Source organism: Epinephelus moara, chromosome 10 (assembly GCF_006386435.1).
Source record: "Epinephelus moara isolate mb chromosome 10, YSFRI_EMoa_1.0, whole genome shotgun sequence".
NCBI classification, from domain to species: Eukaryota; Metazoa; Chordata; class Actinopteri; order Perciformes; family Serranidae; genus Epinephelus; species Epinephelus moara.
Genome location: NC_065515.1, coordinates 11473411 through 11491458, shown reverse-complemented (window position 1 = coordinate 11491458; position 18048 = coordinate 11473411). Strand labels below are relative to the sequence as shown.

Genomic DNA, 18048 nt, shown 5'->3' with positions numbered 1-18048 from the left:
TTTCTGCTTATTCAGCCTCAGCAACTGATCTCAGCCAAGCAATACATGCTCGCTTTAGTCTATGCGAAGACACTATCATAAAATAAAGCTCTATGTATTTAAAGTGCAAATATTTTAGAGCTAGTGCAATATTTACTACTTGTTCAGCTCTAATGATGAGATTGCCAGGTCTTAGTTAATGAGGAAAATGTCTCGCATTGTGCCAGAGGGTTGCTAACCAAGCATGGCACCCGGATACAGGCAATTAAACTCGGTACAATCAAAACTTGCAGGATTTTTTCCCCCTGTACAGTCAGGCAGATGATCCCGTCTCACCCAGTAATGAATGTTTTCACCCTGGCACCGGGATTCTGGCTCAGACTAGAGCTCAGAGCTCAGGAGCCACAGCAGGGGCCAAATTATGATCCACACACACACACACACACACACACACACACACACACACACACACACACACGTAAACAAGGATATTCATGGCAGACTCTCTGATCTGATGTGTGCCTGAGCGACGATCAAGCTGCTGTTTAACCTCACAGTTTTCCAGCGGCAGATGTGCTAACATACTCACTCCTTAAGATGACTGACTGACTTGAGACGAAAAGGAAAATCACCCTAATAAAGATGTCACCCTTAATTTTACACAGCCTCGCTTCTTCTCTCTGGCAAATCTGCAAATGAGTACATCTTGTCTGTGAGTGTTTTACTTTGAAAGCGATGAATGGAGTCGGCTGCTAGGCGACAGTTGTTGCTGTCAAATCTAAAATTGCATCCCCCTTCTTGCTCTCAGTCTTTCCACTTTAAATCACCCTCGTGGCGTTCATGGGGATGCTGTTGCTGCTCTTCCTCCTCGTCAAACTAGCTGCGGGGCTTTTTGTCATTTTGGTACCACCTGCTGTTTCATCCTTGTTCTCACGGTAACAGTAGACCCCATAGAGGCGGAATTTTTTATCAGGGAAGCCCAGGTGTCGGACGCCTGGCTGGGATCCTCCGCAGCGAGAGCGCGGGTTGACTATGGGGTAACGGATGCTTCCATCCTCCAGCCAGCCGGCTTCACAGCGGTCCAGAAGCTGGAACTTCCATGCAGCGTACAGCTGACCCACTTTGGCCACCGTTGAGCCGTCTCGAATGCAAGCCTTCATCGCCTCTGCATAGTTCACCTTCTTAAAGCGTTTGAGGAAGTACACTTTGCCTGAGGGGATATAGAGGGAGAGGAGAGGAGAGAGTGTTTGTTGTAAGAACATGAGAAAAGGTAAAGGAAAACAGAGCAAGTGCATTGTTCAGGAGGGCAAAAAAAGACGAAAGAGAGAGGAGTGAATGAGAGAGTGAAGCCCCAGAGACACGAGGAGCCCTGAGGGAAGATATTCTCAGTTTTCCCGGCTTCTCTGGTCTGACTGTGTACAGAATATTAAATCGTTCCAACATCGTCTGGGCAGCTGCTCAAAATCGAAAGGCAATACTCTAACTCAAAATTACTCTTAAAACGCTTCCATTTTTGCTTTCATCTCATCTCTGTGGGGACTTTTTTTTCGCCTGGCAGTATTAAAGAAATTGGTGTCCTGATTGGATGAATTGTTTCAACTGAACTGAATCACAAGGAAAGCTTCTGCTAAGAAAGAGGCAAAAAGTAAAGAACCTAAAACAAGAATAAAAAGGCTGACGGTTCCTCTGAACAGCATGAACTGCTATCAAGAAAATCATGTCGGCAACCTCAGGTTTGCACTTGGCTCAGCTATTGATTTTATGCTTGTTTATGTGACTGCTGGCTATTAGAGAGGCAGAATATTGTCTCATATTTCCCTGGGGGACGCTCAGTAAATACCTTCCAGCTGGACTGAGCAACAGTATCGGTCACGACCACTGCTGAAACCTCCTGCCCACAACAGACTGTCCACAATAATTAACACACAGGGGAAGCCATGAGCAATCATTTAAGGTTTCTGTCATACTACCCTTTTTCTCACTGAGGAGAGAAGCGCTGGCACTGCTTCTTTGTTCTAGCTTAGACTATTCCAACATTGTTTATGATGCATTGCAGAGCACTGTCCTTTATCAAGATAATAAAAAACCTCTTTAGTTTTCAGAGAGCATGACAAGTTTTCAATTCTTTTTTTAAATTTTAAAGAGGCACAGGCAGAATTAGAGTCATGTTTTTACAGACTGAATTATTAAAATTCCCTGTCAGCCAGTGGTGTACTATGTTTCACAAACATGGTCAATGTTTTAAAAGACTAGTTAGACACTAAGAAATACAACACTCTCATATCTGTGGGGTAAATATGGCGATGGTTAGCTTAGCTTAGCATAAAGACTGGGATCAGGGGGAGATAGTTAGCTGGTCTCTGTCCGGATACAAAAAAAATGAGCCTACCAGCACTTCTAAACTAAATAATATATGTCGTGTTAGATCTGTACAAAATGCACAGTTGACCTATGGCTAAGTCCCGCCCTCAAACGCAATGAGCCAATCACAGTGCATATAGCCATTCCCATACACTCGGACATTCTCTACCTGGACGTTCATTGAAGTGCATTACAGAAAGTCAGTTTTGTTCGGTTTTATGAGCTTTTTTGGAGATTTGAAGTTTAAAAATGGTCAAACGGTGTGCATGGGGTACATGCAACCACATCTCAGCCGAGAAAAGTGTCTCCTTTGGATAAAGTTGTGTGGTAACGTTAGACCACAACATCAACTCAACGTGAATAAGATTAACAATGATGTCTACATCTGTTTTAAGGTAAGTCAACATTGTGTTTGAGGCAACATATTGTCACTTTGCTGGAAAGAAATATAAAGTTATCTTTAACATCTCTAGCTAACGTTAGCTAAAGTTAGCCTAACGTTAGCTCCTAGCTGCGTTGTTCATCATGTCACCTTGTTTGCTGGGAGTTCATTAGCCTATTTTGTTCTAGTTTTGTACTTTGGTGATCGTACATCATTGTTAGCTGTTGTCCAAAGGGCTCTAGTTAAGCTAACGTTAACTTCTGGAGCTTAGCTTCATTAACTTATCTGTAATGGCAGAGATAACAAAGGTTGGCAAACGTTATGCTGAATGATTCAGTGTAAATACTGTAGCACCAAACTAACGGAGAGACACTCTTGGTAAAGATGGTAAAAAGGCCGTTATCCTTTTCTCATATTCTGAGCCAAAAACATTAACTTCAGTGGCACTTTAACTTGTTGTCTTTGATGGGGACGGCAACAAGATGCGGTTCACAAGCGTACACTGTGACCTGTAAATTTTGGCTTGTAATTTAAGCTTTTCATCGACCTTCTCAACAATAAAATGATGAATACATCCCTCCAGTGTGTAGTTTAGGCCCTTTTGGTTACTTCTCAATGACATCTGATCATTATGTCCACAAAAATCATCAACTGCCTCCTGAGAAATGTCGCGTACTGTGACACCTGCCATAGTGCCGGTCACTGAATGCTGATAGTTTGTCCGAGTGAGTGGAGGGGGCGTGGCTTAGCCATAGGTCAATTTGCCCGTTTTCGGTGAAAATGAAGATGCTTTCGGACAGTAGCGTCAATGTTCTGTGACAATCAGCAGCAGCAGGGTGCACAACCCCCTACTGTATTGTTTCCCCACCGTGATCTCTGTGGTTGCCATGGTCACACGGAGAGCTTTAGTCAAAGTCAGGCTAGCTGTTACCCCCTGTTTCAAGTCACGAAGCTAATCTAACCAGCTGCTGGCTGTAGCTTCATACTTTGCATTCAGGTTATTCAACATGATCACATTTTGCTGCTTAGGCAGAAGAACCCGCATTACTGTCGTGATGTCTAGGTCAGCCTTTTGCGTCGTATCTTGATGTAGAAGGCGCTCGGGACTGGCCATTGTTCTGATGGCCCAAAATTCCAAAGCCCCGATACTCCAAAAAATGTTCCATTAGACCAGCGGTCAGCAGCCTTTACTATTAAAAGAGCCATTATTGGCAAAAAAAAAAATCTGTCTGGAGCCACAAAACATATTTCAATGAAGGTAACAGCTTATTAAGACCCAATTAGTCGATCAACATTACAAGTCTATGATTTACTACACAGTGGCTACTCTGCAGCGGGCTATTTATAGTTATTTAGTACATTAACTTTGCAGCGTTGGTTGTGAAACCAAGTGAATCTGTCCACACACTCTTTTTCCTCCAAGACTTTTCCTTTTTAGGATTCAGAATCTATAGCTAGCCTTACTGGAGAGACTCCAGGTCCATGTCATTGGTTTGACAGCCCATTGGTTCAACATCCCATTAGTCCGACTGTCCGCGGTGCTGAACGGCTCGCGGCGGGCGTATGGTGCGCCGCGACCGGCTTGAGGCGGAGCAGGCTCACGGCTTATGTGTTTGTCACTTTCTTTTTCATTTTAACCCACACCATGATCTTTTCCTAACCCTAACCAAGTGGTTTTTGTGCCTAAACCTAACCAGACCTTAACCACAGGGCATCATGATGATTTCAGAACGGACTTCGGAACAATGGGTTTAATATGGTCGGAACAATGGGATGTCGAACCAATGGGCTGTCGAACCAATGGGCAGTTCCCGAGACTCCTGGCTTGCCACCGCTATTGACGTTCAGCAAGGAGGAAAAGGCACCAGATCGTCGACGTATGATGCACATTTTAGTTGATGAAATGTTAAAACATTTTTTTATTTGGTGTATAGGCTGCACATTTTAACAATTGTAGAGGGCAATACAACAATGCAACTTCAAGCCTGCCACAATGACAAAATTAAAATCCAAACATTAAAAGAGAACCATTATTCATTTCCATATAATCTTATGTCAGAGCCCCAGAGAGCTACTGGAGAGGGTCTAAAGAGCTGCATGCAGGTTGCCTACCTCTGCACTAGACCAAAAGCCCATTTCACTGGCAGGCAGTCATCCCAAAAACAAACACCTATTGCTCCAAAGTCCTGTTTCTCAGAAATTACACGCTTCCTGCAGTCAGACAACCCAATCGCCAGAAGAAATGTACATTTCTGTAAACTATGGATACACTGTCAACAACACTGTGTTTGGTTTAGGTACAAAAAACACTTGGGTATGGTCAGGAAAAAAATCATGTTTTAGCATTAAACACCCACGTATGGTGGAGCAAAAGTCGCTGGGGAAGCAGAGGCAGGTTGGTGAAAAACACAGTGGCTCAAACTCTGCTGGGAAACTGACACTAACTGCAGGGAGGGTGTATTTTTGGAGAAATGGGACTTCAGAGAAATGACTGTTTGCTTTTGGGACAACTGGCCATCAGAGAAATAGGGCATTTTTTGGGACTAATGGGTCTCCAGAATTTTGGGCCATCGAAACAATGGCGTGGCACCAAAGGGGTCAGGAGTAAGAAGGGGTTTGTGGTAAGCTTAAGGTGTCAAAACTATGTGGTTATGGTTAGAAAAGAAAGGGATGTTTCTAAAAAACACCCGCCTTTGAGTCGAACAAACGTGGCTAGAAAGTCAATGGTGTGTCATTAAAAAATACCTGGCTTTGAGTCATTCAAACCCCACAACCGATACTGTTTGTTGATCTCCAACAGTCCTGCACTTATTGGACCAATTCACCTTCCTCCGCTCACTCTAAGTGGACTTTTGCGCTCTTTAAACTTTCTTTAAACAAAGACCGGACTGAGATATGAGATTCTTCTCATCCAACGCTTTGAAAAATAGTAAATAATTGCTACTGGCTTTTAACAATAACTGAGTGACAGCATAAAAAAAACTTTTATCACACCTTTTTTTCCTCTCAAACATGGAGACTTGTTCGAAAGCCCCAGAGACTACAGATAATTTTCATGATGCAAAAATGAATCCAGCCTCCGACTTTCCCAAGTTTGTTTGAGCTCACGGACCTGGAGGTGTGAGACGGAGACACCAGCTGACTTTCTGTGGGGATGTGATGTAAATCAAAGAACTGGGAGATGAAAGGCGATGCTTGGCACCCAGAGGACACAGTGGCCCTCTCAGGAAAGAGTCAACACAGCCTGATCTAAATCCAATGGCCTTAGGCTGGCAAGATCACAGGCAGAGATCAGAGACATGGGCCTAATTTCCTCATGGTTCAACAACACTCACGATGTATCCTCTTTCTATACAGTACCACAACAATCCAGCTCCGTCAGTGCCTTGGTCCCTTCTCTCCACAGACGCTGGACACTCAGCTGGATGTCTGTATTTTGTCGTGTGATCATGAAGATGGACTACAAAGTGATTCTGATCCTCAGATACAGACATGCTCGAGCACACACTATGATGGCCGCCAACCTACATCTCTGTCTGTGTTTCTCACCGCTGAGCTTGGAAGTGAAGCAGAAAGCATCATAGCGCTCATCCTCCTTGTGCCTGTAGCCATAGTTACGAACGCCAGCGGGGGTGTCCTTGCGGCCGCACTGGTCTCTGGGATGAGAGATAGGGTACTGGACTGAGCCGTCCTCCAGCCATCCAGCATTACACCAGTCTAGTCCCTCCAGCCAGGCCTGCGGAGGGAGATAATGTACATTAGTGGGTCATACTGAAGGATTAAATACATTTTTAAGAGGAGAAAGAATCTGGTTTATCTCCTCTGACATAACTTCATTACTCTGCACTTTAATGCATATGTTTTTTTAATAGGAGGATGGGCCTGCAGTAAAATTTCTGCACTGGTCATATGCATATTCGTAATATCAGACTTACTGCAGCTCTAAAGCAGTTTATAGCTGAGGGCTGTCGCCAGGAAGTGCATTATTACAACTTAAAGAGTGGCCTATAAATGTGCTACAGCTGTGATCTACACAGTTTTAATAAATCCTTTGTAGTGATCTGTGGCTTCTACTCTAGTCTCTCTTAATCTACTTCAAACGAGAGACGTTAACCACAGGAAAGGCTTAAACTCACCTTGTGTAACTGAGAGTGAGAGGCCAGAATGGCGTCCTGCTGCTTGCAGGCGTCCTCCCCCTGGTGGTAGTTGAGCTTATAGCGCCCCTCACGGGGGTAATAGGGAAACACCACTCCTACAGGTGACAGAGACAGACCTGCTGCTGAGTGTGAGCTTGTTAAATGTATGAATTTCACTTCTCATGTGAACTAGTCTATCTCTGCAGCTGCAGCTGAGCATTAGAAATAACTTCAACAAAATCTCTTCCAGCTGCATCTTGATTAATTCCTGACCTTCTAAATCGAGGTTGACAAATCCCGTATCGTCTTCCATGTCATTGGTGACTTCACACTCAAAGCGCCCATAGTCTTCCAGCGTGACATTTTGGATGATCACTGAGGCGTCACCTGGTCCTGCCTGCTCCAGAAACACACGGCCTTTGTATGATCCAAACGCACGCTGCTGCCTGAAGAGAGAGGACAGAAATGCAAAAGGGGTTTTTTTTCTTCATAATAGTTGCTATATGAGCAAAATCATTGAAAAAAGCTGTAAAGTTTGACTTTATGTGGCATCCTGTACTTTATAACCTGCTGAAAAGAGCAATGTATTGTTTAATAGATTTAAATACTACACTGTATATGTGTGCTGAATAGGCAGGGGAAGATATGAAAATTTCATATCACGATAATTCTGGACAAAATAATTGCAATTCATGATATTATCCAGATAATCAACAAAACAAAAATATTTTTATTGCATTCCAGATAGGACACACATCTTTTACTAATCAACATTCTTTTCAGTAAAAAACTATCTTTAAAAAAATCCAACAGGTATTTTAACTTTTGAATAGAATATATTCTATACTCTTTCGCCGCCTTTTAAATAAAATATATTATTATTATAGTTATTATCATAGTTATTATTATTATTTATTTATTTTTTTAGCATAACCATATCATCAATTATTTATTTATTTTTATAGGCTGGTGTGTAAGCATCCTGGTTTTATTGCTTTTTCTTTGTTAGTTGCCCAGCAGTCTTTTGGTTGCTGCTGGACATGATATTCATGATCAAACTGATAATGGAAATTCACCATAATCAACTTAATGTGTTTTTTTATGATGACCTGTGATACAATCTGATATTGTTCCATCCCTAGTGCTAAGCATCTATAGCATGGGGCAGTGAAATGTCTCTCACTCAATCCATCGAATCAGCATTTGTCAGAAAAAAAATATTTAAAACAATGGATGCAAATTGATCAACTGAAAATGTAGATTCTACCTTCCCAGTGCCACAAAGACGTCCTGAAACTGCAGAGCATCGGTCACTTTGGTCCATTTAATCCGAATACGAGCGGGGTCAGTGTTCTCCGGCTCGTGGTGGAACCTGCAGGGCAGAGTGATGGAGCCACCGCGATGTGTCACCACTTTACCAGGAGCTGTCTGCACAATCACCGCTCCAGTGTCATCCTCTGTAAAAGAAAATATTTTGTATTTGGGGAATAATAATCACCTCGGATTTTGTGAGATCTTGCTGGTTTGCTTTCTGGGGTTGTGTATTGGCAAAAATCTGGTGATATGATATGTATCGCATATCACAATTCACTATATTGTGATATATTGTGATCATATAAGCTATGGGGTGCCATTTGTAAAGTGGCTCAAGCTGAAAATAACATCAACATTTTGCCACATTTAGCTTCAAACAATGTTTAAAAAAGTGTTGTGAATTTTTTAACGTCACCTTTTATCACATTAACAGCAATATTTGTTAACTTAGAAATATATTAAATAGTTCAATCTAAATATTAAATGTGGCACCTAAGACATCCGCTGGAAAAAATTATTTTTTTCACGTACCGTTTAGAGTTAATGAGTCATTACAGACACCGCTAACGGGGCTAACAGCTAACGGTTAGCCCCGCTAATCTACGATAACCAAATTTACAAAACGTGCACACAGAAATAGTAATATTTGTTTAATCATTGTGTTTATAGACTTTACCAACATCTGATTAGTCTAAACGGTGATATAGTGACGCTAATGTATGTTCAAGTGTTCATTTCCCCTGATAAGTTGGTTTTAATTCGTTATTTGATTCTATAAACACAGTCTGACCATCTCGAGATTTTATTTTGGATTTTGGATTTAGCATTTAGATTTAACATTTAGATTTAGATTTAGATTTAGACTTAGATTTAGATTTAGCATTTAGATTTAACATTTAGATTTAGATTTAGATTTAATATTTAGATTTAGATTTAGCATTTAGATTTAACATTTAATATACTTCTAAGTTAACAAATATTGCTGTAAATGTGGTAAAAGGTGACGTTAAAAAATTCACAGCACTTTCTTAAACATTGTTTGAAGCTAAATGTGGCAAAATGTTGATGTTATTTTCAGCTTGAGCCACTTTACAAAATGTTGATGTTATTTTCAGCTTGAGCCACTTTACAAACGGCACCCCATAATAAGCAAGGCGATATATTCATTTCATTTTAGGAAAACTGTCAGTGCTAGCTGTGTGCCTGTTATGACTCTGTCTGTTTCATTGGCTCATGTTGTTTGTGTTTACACTGTAGACATGTTGATATGTTGGAGTGGAAGAGTCAAATGGCTGAGGATAGATAACAACACTGAAAAAGGGCATAGGTTTCATTATTACACTGAGGGGGACATATTATTGAATAGGGGGAGAGGGGCCATACATTCCTGCATCCTGGTAAAGTTTTATGCACCAATTTGTGTCGTTTCTGCATCAGTTTCATTTTGTCAATATAAAGTCCTCTGCTACTATCATGTTTCTATTGTAGGAGACAAATGCACATTCTAAATAATAAAATAATCTAAACCTATAACACTAAAGGATCTAGTTGGGTTACTTAGAATGCCATGACCGAAAGTCTCCCAGCAGAACATTGCACTGTAACCAAATGATCAATGTTACTCACTTCACCCACCACTGGTTTTAATGTTTTGGCTGATCGATATATGTGTAGGCTCTCTGTCTCAGAAAATAGTGTCATCCAGGCCTTGGCCGACCCTGAGCTGAGCATAGTCAGGTTTTCATTGAGACTGTGGGGCCACTGGCTCTCCAGCTGGTTTGTGGGTGCAGTTGATTGAATTATGTCTTTTTATATGCACTTGTATAATGTTGGGTACTTCTTGTCTTTTCATATTTATATATTGTATTTATTATTTTCGTAATTTTCTATATAGACGATTGTCTGTTTTTATGTGGTACGCTATGGACCTCCGTCTGTGTCCTTTATAAAGTCATCATACTTTTGTCATTATTGTCATTATTATTGGTAGTAGTTGCAGTGTTTGTAGTAGTAGAAGAAGAAGAAGTAGTAGTATTAAATTCTCCATTGTTATACGGATATGTGGAGTCATGTTTTTGGAATGCTGTTTGGCACAGTCAATATTTGTAACTCTTACTCGAACCGAAAAATTTACTCTTTGGTTTTCTTTGTGAGAGAAACCACACTGAGGCACCTGCAAAATTGAATCTGCATCAGCTAATAAAGCGTGTTTACTTCTGCTGTCACATTACAGCCTCAACATTCAGTGGTGGAGAACATTGTTTTGGTGACATAGATCAGTGTGCAGCTTACTCACTCTTCTGTCCAGATCTGTCACCAGATTAGCCCACTCCAAATCTTAACCTCCACCTCTGCTAAGAGCCATTCACCAAAATGACCTGATACTAATGGTAACCACAGGTCTCTTCTCCCAAACGGGCAATAACAAGACCTAGTTTGCATTTTTGGCAGACATTTGCTCAGACGCTGCTTGTGTGTGTTTGCCCAGGCAGCCAAAGACTGCACACACAACAAGTGTGGTGTAAACATTTAATGAGCGGCTGCAAGAGGTTTTCTGCTATGTTGTGACCAGATAAAGGCACCAACAATTATCCATGCCAGCCAGCAATTAGTCATGTCACTGCTTACTGCTCTCTGCAAAGTTGTTTATCACCAGCAGCCATGAAAGCAAAGTGGTGTTTAATCAAAACTTTACGCACATTATTTCCCAACGCTGCAACAGGCTGATGTTAGGACACACACCATGTAACTAGTGACTCCTACTGGTTATTTAGAGCGCCTGTGTGAAAAGGATTGGGATGTAAAGGTTGGGATAGCGTGCTCCTCTACGTGTGTTACAATGCCATGGTAAAACTGGGAGCTTAGAAGCAGCGAACAGCCGTTAATTAGTGGAAACAAGTTCTGATAACACCACTGTGTGTGTGATACCGTCCCAGCACCAAACACACAGCAGACAAAGTTAGAGACTAGCTGGAAAAGAATGTCAAACTTCTAAAGGCCCAGATACTTTTTTAGAAAGTTGATGGAGACTAAAACAGACCAAAAGCAGAGTGAATATAGGATTTACAATCATCAGGTGGTCACATATCTAATGGGATGATAAGACAACAAGATGTTGGAGCTGTGTGTCTTCGCTTGTTTGTGGAGTTACTCTGCCCCTAATGTCCAAAAAAAAGGGTACTTCACTCATCTTTTTACATTTTATGCAACTTTATCCTCTCCATATTCAGAGGGAAAAATACCTTTCACTCAACTATATCATTATTATCCAATAGCTATTGTTACTAGTTGCAAAGTATCTGTAAGAATATATGCTGAAAAACCTAAAATAAAGTGTATATAGCAGGCAGGAGTCATTGGAAAGTGCCGTCTTGTACAAGAACAAATGTACGTCTATTAGCCTCTATGTTGCAGATAAAACGGACAGCCAGGTCTCATACAGTCAATTAATTTAATCCCTCTTGTCATTAATTAGTAGGTAAAATGTTAGGAATGTATCACAGTCCTCAAGTGAATACTTGGTGGTAGTAGTGCTGTGCTAGATGGCATATTAACAACTTTAATAATGTTTAATATTCTAGAGTTATAACAGCGTTGGCTCCAGGAATTCTGTTTGAAATACAATGTGTGTTTCTGTGCATGGTCCTAAATACAGTTTCAAAATCCTTCATTGGATTTCTTTGAAGGCTTCAGCATGTTGGTTTTCTCCTTTTTGTCTTTGGATCATTAAGCCCTGGGGTGAGACTTAAAGGGACAGTTCACCCCCAAATTAAAAGACATTTTTCTTCTTACCTGTAGTGCTATTTATCAATCTAAATTGTTTTGGTGTGAGTTGCAGAGCATGCATTCACCGCTAGCTCACCTAGCACAACTGAGGTAGCTAGCATTACAACTCAGGGTAGGAGGACGCCATTCATGTTTACATCTCGTGTTGTCATGAGCACAAGTCTGTCGTCCGTGAGTAGATGCCCTCTTCCTTCTGCATGGTGATACGGTTGGCAGGACTGGTGTGGAAAGACAATAGTTGTTCCACATGAAACTGCTCACAACAAGATCTGCGGATTACCTTGGGTAACTGGGTCATGATTTCTGGAAAGAGACATTGCTGTTGAGTTTTTCAAATGTTTTTTGGTGCTTTGGGCAACACAAGCCGAGTGCCATCTAGTTCCATTGTATTCAATAGAAGGCAGACATCTCCATTGCCGATACCTTCAGCACTCAGCAACTCATACCAAAACAATCTACACTGATAAATTGCACTGCAGGTAAGAGGAAAAATATGTTTTTCAGTCAGGAACACTTAAATCAAAGAAAACTTTAATTCCATTTGCAGTATTATATTTGGCAGTATGGCTCTGTTTTGGGGCCTCTCTGCCTTTTCTCGGGCCTTTGCAGAAAGCCTCTTCCACGCGCCTATGTGGAAATCCTACGGCGGAGAGAGCACACCTCTCTGCCCTTCCACGTGCAAAGCAAGTGAAGCAATACTTCCCTGCCCTTCCATGCACCTACATGGAAAGCCTAAGGCAGGGAGAGCAGCAGCAAAGACCCCCCCAGGAACAGAACAGATCCAGCATCAATGTCAAACAGCAACTACACTGATAAGTCAGACACAACATGAAAAGGAGGAGCTGGGGTGGAGGCAGGGCGCAAAGTGGCTTGCAGAGGAAGCAGCAACAGTAGGCAGGCCAGAGCAGTTTAAATAGGGCGCCCTGAATGAGATTTGTCAATTGGTTGCATAGAAAGGAATCATGTGAATCATGTGACTCCCTTCCATCAATCAGCTGCTCCATCAGTTGATTAGGCTGTTTTAGATCAGCTGATGTAGCTGAGATGTGAGCTGAGCTTGACATCGTGTCCTGCCTGAACTAACGCTATGCTTAGTATTTGATTTGGGGGATGAAATGTCCCTTTAACAAGAGCATTTTTCTGGTTTCAAAGCTGCCATTTTGCTAACTCTAAGGTGACCTCCGCAGAGTGTACCCTCCATATTTCCTCTCCCCTGCTGTAACAGCTATGCAGATCAGTGGAGGACAAAGAGCTCCTGACTCCTGCTCCTGCTGCTGTGAGCTGTGAGAAACAAGAAGAAAGAAGAAATCATTTTTCCTTACCGAGCACGTGCACCACCTTTCTCCTTCCCTTGTCTATGTCAGCAGGAAGAGAAGTCACCGAGAGGGCAGAAGTCAGGATGAAAACTACAAGGGAGATTTTCGCAAAGGCCAGAGGCCGCCGCTGCTTTAGGAGCTGCAGGAAGGGACAAAACAGAGAGTTGTGGTTATTGCAGGTTAAACGAAAATGGAGAAACCAGACAGTAGCATTCCAGGGGCACAATTAGGACCTAAAAATACAGAGGGAAAGAGCACCAAGGACAACAGCCTGATATCCTCAGTGTCAGAAACAAAGGACATGACTTAATGGCAGTAGCAACTTTGGTATAAAAATTCTGTTAGGACTTACTTTGCATACATAAAGACTAGATCCACACATGCCATGCAACTTGGGTAAAACCCACATCTGTCTCCTGCCTCTCAGTCATGCTGAAACCCAACCAGAGAACTCACACTTTAGGTGTTTAAATGTTGGGTAGCTTAGCTGGCTAGTGAGCAAAAACAAAAAAGCAGCAGCTAATTCATTAGTTCAGCCTTCTCAAAACAAGGAAATAAGGTTAGCCAACTGTGACTTGACTGTTTGGTTTGAGAGTCATGCTTTCAAGTCACAGTCTGCTACACATGGCAGTTTAAATCTGCCAGCTGTGTCGCTCACAGTCACAGTATGAAAAGAGGAGATAGTCCACGCAGGATAGTCAGAAGTTAAAGCTTGTTTGGCTCGTTTTTTATCTTTACCGCCAAGAGTTTGGAAAGTTCTGAGGGAGGCAGGCTTGGCTCAGCAGGGGCCGGCAGTGAACAGAGGAATATATGCAGACATGAAATCATTATAATTACCAAGCAAGAAAGAAGAACATACATATAGACATTAAGGTGGGCAGGAAGAGACTGCAACACATCTTGAAAATCTCATCAGAGTATGTGAACCATGTCCCCTGCAGTGAGCAATGACGGATCACCTTGCTGAAAAACACTTCCTCCTGGAAGCTACTGCTGCTTATTCTGGTCAAGTGCTCATTATCTTTACAAACTGTAGCTCATGGATGGGTATGCAGTGGTTGCTCAGAGCAGTTGCAAACTTGTGTGTGTGTGTATGTGTTTGTGTGTTTTGACCCAGCATGAGTGGTGGTGCTGCATAAATCCATGATGAATTGGAAAGCAGATAGCCTTGTGCAAAATACAAATTCTCAACACATGCTCTCACAGACATAGGCCGGGCTTCATTGTGGATGAAATCATCATAACAACAAAATACAGGAGTCAGTACGCTGCAGCTGTGTGCTCAGCTAGAGGTCTGCATTGTCAGTGTCACCTGGGAATAATCACCTCCTATGAAACAGCACTGCTGCAGTCCATAACATCAGAACAGGCCCCAGTGAAGCAGAGTTACTAAAGCAGCCACTTTACATGCACATTGCACACTACAAACAGCCCCGCTGCATCATTTTTCTCAAGGTTAGTCCAATGAACATCCCTGCAGTTCCCACACAGCACACAGAGAACTGCAGAGCAGAGCCGCACTAATGGAGCACAGAAGTGAACTTACCATGGCTATCACAACAGGATTAATGCCTGGATGGAGCAGATGTGCCGCTGCGCGCTGTTTAACTCCTCAGCCAGGCTAAATGTTGTTCTGCAGCAGCAGCACTCACCTCTCTCTCTCCCTCCCTCTCACTGCTCCCAGTCCCATCGCTGATCTCTCGCACTGCAGGGGAACCTCCGGTGTTTGTGGGTCCCGCAGTCCTCGGATGACGCAGCACACATTTGACTGTGCAGGCTGTGTGGATAAGTCAATCACAGCAATGATTTCACACTGATTTAATGTTTGCCAATGTGTTCCTGTGCCTTATTGAAGCCCATTAGAGTGTCACTTATTGGTTTGAGTGTCACACAGTTTGTTGCAGTTAATGCAGTGAGACCTCATTAACTTTCAGGCGGAACATTGTTGCTATTAAAGACCAATTGAAATAATGGAAGCTGTTAGTATTGAGACTATGACAGCAGATTGAGACTGATTTATATTATCAAGACAAATAAAATTCATCCAATCAACTTTATGGCTGTGGAAGAGTGAGGTAGTAAAGGATATACTTTCAGCTCAAATTTTATGTTGTACTGTAATACATTATAATAATGGTGCAATAATGAGCATTAATAAACGATATCAGTAGTGGAATGGAGGTAGCCTTCATTTACTCAATTAACTGCATTTAAAGGCCAATTTAAGGAACTTCCTTCTACTGCACTGCAGTCCAATTCAAGGTATATTTTTACTGCACTACACTGATTTGACACTACAGACAATATATATAACTGTCCACACATCTGCAGGGCCGTTATTCTCAACTATTATTATTACTTTTACTTTTGATACTTTATGCACATGTTGCTAATCATGTAGGGATTACTGAATGGGTCTACCAGGCAAAATGTCACTCAAATTACACGAAGCGAGAAGGAAGAGACTCAGAATGACCACAACATGCAAAGGAACTGCAAAGAGACACAAAATAACTACAAAAAATGAGCATAACTACCATGAGGAGGCATAAAATGGAGCACCCACGAGCTCATAGGGTAGAGCTGGTGTCCTATGTACAAAAGGCTATGTCCTAGCCACAGTGGCCGCAGGTTTGATTCTAGCCCAGAGATGCAAAATCCCCACATTGTCTGTGTGTCTTGTTCCTTTGTAGGAGAGGTGGTGGAGCCCTTTGCATATCTGTACCCGGGGCTCATTGTCTCATTATCCGTCCATGTTGCTAAGTATTTTAATATTCCAGCATTGTTAATTTTACCTTAGTATAGAATTATTTTCTTCCACCACTGAAAAATATTAGATTAATAAATACCCTGTACATTACCAGACATGCCTAATGACATATCATGATCATGATTAACTTTTCAATTCAATACAAACTTTATGTCAGACTCAGATCGGTCCATATAAAACAACAACGTAAAAACTGAATAAAAACAATAAACTATTTGCCTATAATCTAACATCAGTTAACCTGGCCAATGTAATCATATCTAACATCCAAAATCGTTTCAGATGAAGGTCCTGAAGGCAAAATCTTCTCAAAAGGGGTTCTATGACCTAATGTTTATCAGTTGAAGGGTCCTTGACATGAAAAGGCTGAGAATCACTGGTATAAAGCTGCTAATGTGTCGGTCAACATTTAGGTCAATGATGTGAAACCAGAATCTGTAAAGAAAATGATTCTGTTTGTGCAGCCCATTCATCGAATTTTGGAGTTTCTTTAACCCTTTGTGCTTTTTGCTCTTCATGTACTCACCAATGGAATACGGTGTTAAAGAGCAGCACGACATGTCTGACACTGAAGTCTCTCAAGTACCATATGGGCATGTGGTGCAGACTGTACGAGAGCCTTCCATGACAATGACCGCGAAATAAGAGAGGGCCCTTGAGATGATAGCAGCCAACAATGAGAGGAGACAGGACACTCAGCATTAGGCGGCTGCACTTTGTGTTAAACTTTAGAGGAAAAAAAAGGAAACCACACTGATGGCTTCATTATTGCACTCTGCTGCTGAGATTCAAGTTGACTCGCAGTATCTTGTAGAACAAGGAAGTGGACCTGTCATCTGCTGTGCAGCTGCTTGAGTTATTGCAGTCCTGTGTGGGATCACTGAGAGAGAAGCTCCCAGAGTTGGAGACATCTGCCGGGGCTCTACCTGGAGCATCGCAGACCTATCAGCATGAGACGCAGCTCACAAGGAAAAGGGGGAAAAACTGTTGACGATTAAGCGATGCTTTGTCAGAGTGAGAAATTTGAGGTCAATATTAACACAGACAACTTGCTTCCAGGCTTGAGCCTGCAGCAGGCTGCTTCCAAAGACATCAACAGCTGATTTGTTGTTAGTTAACGTCATCTTAAATGATGCATTGGTTACTCTAAAATTAGCAAAACCATTCTCTGCCCTGCATCTGTAGGATTTCAACAAGGCCTTTGCATGAGAGCTGCTCCAGTTAAGGGACCTCAGAGCAGAGCAGAGAAAGATTATCCTCCTACAAATCTATTACAAGCTGAGAAATACCTTCCAGGCAACTTTGTTCTAATATTGCTGTAGCACTGAGGGTTTTTCTAGGATTACGTGTTACCTCGGAGGGAGGTAATTTTCTCTAATGAAATGCACAAAAAAATGAACTGAGAATAACCACGGGCAAGAAATGTCTATCAGCAGTGATTCAGTGGAGTGAATTTTCAGGATGTAAAGGTCTAATTGTTCAAACAAAATCAAGGAGAAAGGATTGTTACAGGGACGGACTGACTATTTGGTGTTTGTGCAGTGCATAAAAATGAATGCAGCTCCAAGTGGTTCAATGTGAAACACATGCTCACTGCCTGCTGATGTGTTGCAGACCACTAGATGTAAGACAGTGTCATTTCTAAGTGTATGTGTAACACCTACATGTATCGAGGTAGCCAAAATTACCGGTTGAAATTAGCCTGACCAGGTCTGGTTGCCCGACTCGGCTGACACTTAGCATGATTAACGTCCCAGAATCGGGCCAAATCAGCTGGCCTGATTCCAGCTGCCGACACTGCCGTCACTTGGCTGTTATCAGAGATGACATGGCCTAGCATCGCCCCAAACTCAGCATACTGGATGGAATTAAGTGGGTACTGATTGCAGAGAGTCATGTAGCCAACTAGAGCAGATCCTGGGGCAAAGATGGCTCATTTAAAACCCCTTATCACTACCACCAACTCTCTCTTGTGTTATATATTCTGTCTTCATCTCAAGCAAA

At 42.0% G+C, this 18048-nt stretch overlaps 1 protein-coding gene across 1 annotated transcript; it reads right to left on the bottom strand.

Moving 5' to 3' along the window:
- Positions 1–470: 470 nt before the first annotated feature.
- Positions 471–17941, bottom strand: hapln4 (hyaluronan and proteoglycan link protein 4). The gene is made up of 8 exons (XM_050055254.1): positions 17752–17941; positions 14927–15051; positions 13281–13413; positions 8126–8315; positions 7132–7304; positions 6859–6974; positions 6272–6458; positions 471–1189 (listed from the first exon to the last, which is right to left on the bottom strand). Exons 1-8 carry the CDS (start codon positions 17939–17941, stop codon positions 798–800), a joined length of 1506 nt encoding a protein of 501 aa, XP_049911211.1. The 3' UTR covers positions 471–797.
- Between the last annotated feature and the right edge of the window lie 107 nt (positions 17942–18048).